At 45.8% G+C, this 3,805-nt stretch overlaps 1 protein-coding gene across 1 annotated transcript in view; it reads right to left on the minus strand.

The window, feature by feature from the left end:
- Nucleotides 1–383: 383 nt before the first annotated feature.
- The window catches only part of LOC121375607 (nucleotide triphosphate diphosphatase NUDT15-like), a 24,496-nt gene continuing 21,074 nt past the window's right edge, over nucleotides 384–3,805 (minus strand). Inside the window, exons 2-3 of the mRNA XM_041503149.1 lie at nucleotides 1,575–1,753; nucleotides 384–794 (exon numbers count right to left, since the gene is read on the minus strand). Of these exons, the coding sequence (XP_041359083.1) occupies nucleotides 673–794; nucleotides 1,575–1,753 (301 nt within the window). The 3' untranslated portion in view covers nucleotides 384–672. The remainder of the gene's footprint in view (nucleotides 795–1,574; nucleotides 1,754–3,805) is intronic.

Consider the following 3,805-nt stretch of genomic DNA (forward strand, 5'->3'; position numbering starts at 1 on the left):
TCCATAGCTGGTTCAACAAAGGCCATGGTTTGTGCTATCCTGTGGGAAGCGCAAATAAAAGATCCCTTGCTGCTAATCGGAAAGAGTAGCCCATGTAGTGGCGACAGCGGGTTTCCTCTCAAAATCTGTGTGGTCCTTAACTATGTCTGACGCCATATAACCGTAAATAAAATGTGCTGAGTGCGTCGTTAAATAAAACATTTCTTTCAGTCAGTTATAGACGTTCGTGTTAGTAGTATATCCTATGAAGGTGCAATCACGTTAGGTCGAAAGCTCCTCAGCACATGCCAGTATCTAAATTAGATCACAAGCCCAGTCAAACACATACAGAGGTCATGCAATGAATTGCGTATATTTTGTAAAGAAAAAACAAAAATATCACATTGCTTGGAAACCAGTTTTATTAATACATTCACTGTTGTTGAGTTTATGATCTGAAATATTCTTAATATCCACACACATCGCTGGATTTCTACCTGCTCTCTACATACAAAATGGGTATCCACTGCTAACTGTACTGTGTTTCTAGACGTCAGTCCAACGAAATGTGTCCATCTATTGTTGTTGCTACATATTTCATTGTCTCACATACAGAACGTGAACACTCAATCAGTATTCCAGTACTGAAGGGCGTGGCACCAGACTTCACACTGATCTGTTTTATACAGACACTCAAGCCTCCAATTTGGTGTTGTTTTCTTCAAATGGATCAAAGTTTTCTTCTCGTAACAGCCTAAGAGGGTAAAATAGTTGTTCGTGCGGAGGAAAATCATTCCAATCCCGCCATACCCATCCTAAAAACGAAGTAAATTTTATAATTGCATGTAACATATATTAGAATGTTCTTTAAAATAACATATAAACAAAACACGTTCTATTTATATATATTGGTGAACACGCGACCCTTCACCGGTGAACCCACGACCCTCTTCACCGGTGACCCCACGACCCTCTTCATTGGTGACCCCAAGACCCTCTTCACTGGTGAACCCACGACCCTCTTCACCGGTGACACCACGACCCTCTTCATTGGTGAACACGCGGCGTGACCTTCTTCACAGGTGAACCCAATACCCTCTTCACTGGTGAACCCACGACCCTCTTCACTGGTGAACCCACGACCCTCTTCACAGGTAAACCCACTACCCTCTTCACCGGTGACCCCACGACCCTCTTCATTGGTGACCCCACGACTCTTCATTGGTGAACACGCGGCGTGACCTTCTTCACAGGTGAACCCACTACCCTCTTCACCGGTGAACCCACGACCCTCTTCGCCGGTGACCCCACGACCCTCTTCACCGGTGACCCCAGACCCTCTTCACTGGTGAATCCGCGAGACAGAATACACCAGGTTCAGTGTTAGGCACCAGCTGGCACCCTTTGTTGATGTATAATTATAAACAATTCCTGTGCGAATAAACAACAAGCAAACACAAAAGCCAACAACAATAAACAATCACACACACACACACACACACACACACACAGACAGACAGACAGACAGACAGACAGACAGAGAGAGAGAGAGAGAGAGAGAAAACTGTAGAGGTAACCGTCATATATGTAATAACCTTCACATTTGTGGGGCTCGAGAGTTTGTGGCTCTTCGCGGTAGTTAACATCGACTTCTCCCTGCATGGAGACTTCGTTCTTTCCGTGCTCGTGGAAGATGTGCACAACATGCACGTTCTTCAGCAACAATCCGGTCTCTTCCTGTGTCTCACGTATAGCGCACTCTTCCCACGTTTCTCTGAAACACGGCATTTACAAAACGTTTTTAAAAAACCTGAACTTTTTACCATAGAATGTTAACTGTAACACAGTATATATATACTACTCAAACGAATTTAAGGGTCAGACGATATTTTCGACATTATTTTCTGAATGTCAATTATATTAGCTAGACCATAATGTCACGCATGGTATTGTTCCATTTTGACGAAAGTGGGTCTAAGCAACCCATAAATGAATTAAAATCCACTGTCATTGACACTGTCGACTAGCTCTAATGGCGAAAACATGCTTACATTTGCACGTAAATTAGGGCGAAAGCGAAAGGTCTGCTAAGTGCCCATAACTTGCTTTTTCAGAAAGCGCTTCATTTGCACGCTTTGCATGTGTATTCCATGTTCCCAATGCTGAATTTCCGTATAATTGGAGCTTGCGTTCGTGTATGGTGCACACTCCAAATTCGACAATGGTACGACTTCAACTGACTATCGAAGATCGAGGAAGGGCTATTGCTTGGCTTCAGGATGGCAATACGCAAAGAAATGTTGCTCTGAGACTTGGTGTCAGTCAGAGTGTCGTTGGCCGACTGTGGCAACGGTACCAAGCAACGAATTCTCTTCGAAATCGTCCACGTTCGGGAAGACCCCGAAGCACTACAAATAGAGAGGACCGCTACATCACCAATATGGCTCTACGTCAACGCACAACCACTGCACGCCGATTACGTGACAATCTGCGGACTGCGACTGGAACTCGAGTGTCTGATCAAACCATACGCAATCGTCTGAGAGCTAATAATTTACGCTGCCGCCGCCAGGCTTTTCGACCACCACTCCTACCACGTCACAGAACGGCCAGACATCACTGGTGCACGCTTCATCTACGGTGGCAACGTGTTCAGTGGGGTCGAGTGATGTTCACTGATGAGTCCAGGTTTAGTCTCCAGTTCAACGACGGTCGGGTACGTGTCTACAGACATCCTGGGGAGCGCTTCCCTGACGTTAACGTTAGACAAAGTCACCGTTTCGGTGGTGGCAGCGTCATGGTGTGGGGCGGCATCTCTATCCACCACAGGACCCCCCTCTATGTGGTGGATGGCAATCTGAATGGAATCCGATATCTGAATGAGATTATCCGGCCGTTGGTTCTCCCAGGCCTTCAGCAGATTGGCGGCGGGGCAGTTCTGCAGGATGACAATGCCAGACCCCACCGCGCCAGGTTGGTAACGGACTTTCTCAGACAACAAGGTATCGCCAGGATGGATTGGCCAGCATATTCGCCTGACTTGGACCCAACAGAGACGCCTGGGACGAATTAGGCAGAAGAGTTCGGGATAACCATGCCCCTCCGGCCAACCTTCATGATCTGGGTCAACTTCTTATGGCAGAGTGGCAGGCCATTCCCCAAGAGTTCTTCAGACGTCTGATTAACAGCATGACGCAACGATGTGTCGAGTGTATTCGCGCCACGGGTGGATTCACACACTATTAAACGAATGTTCTAATGTGTAAAATCCATATTTGACAACCTTCAACTTTGACAGCATGACATGTGACTTTCTTGTATACAGTGACGTTTATTTGTGGTTTTTTGTAAATATGGAACAATAAATAAAATTGTTGGTGTCTAATACACACTAAAACTAGTATATATACATCACCAGTTATAAACACTCGTCCGACCAATACATCACCAGTTATAAACACTCGTCCGACCAGTACATCACCAGTACATCACCAGTTATAAACACTCGTCCGACCAGTACATCATCAGTTATAAACACTCGTCCGGCCAGTACATCACCAGTTATAAACACTCGGCCGACCAATACACCACCAGTTATAAACACTCGGCCGGCCAATACACCACCAGTTATAAACACTCGGCCGGCCAATACATCACCAGTTATAAACACTCGGCCGACCAATATATCACCATTTATAAACACTCGTTCGACCAATACATCACCAGTTATAAACACTCGGCCGGCCAATACATCACCAGTTATAAACACTCGGCCGGCCAATACATCACCAGTTATAAACACTCGGCCGGCCAATACATCATCAGA

This window comes from Gigantopelta aegis, chromosome 6, assembly GCF_016097555.1.
Source record: "Gigantopelta aegis isolate Gae_Host chromosome 6, Gae_host_genome, whole genome shotgun sequence".
NCBI classification, from domain to species: Eukaryota; Metazoa; Mollusca; class Gastropoda; order Neomphalida; family Peltospiridae; genus Gigantopelta; species Gigantopelta aegis.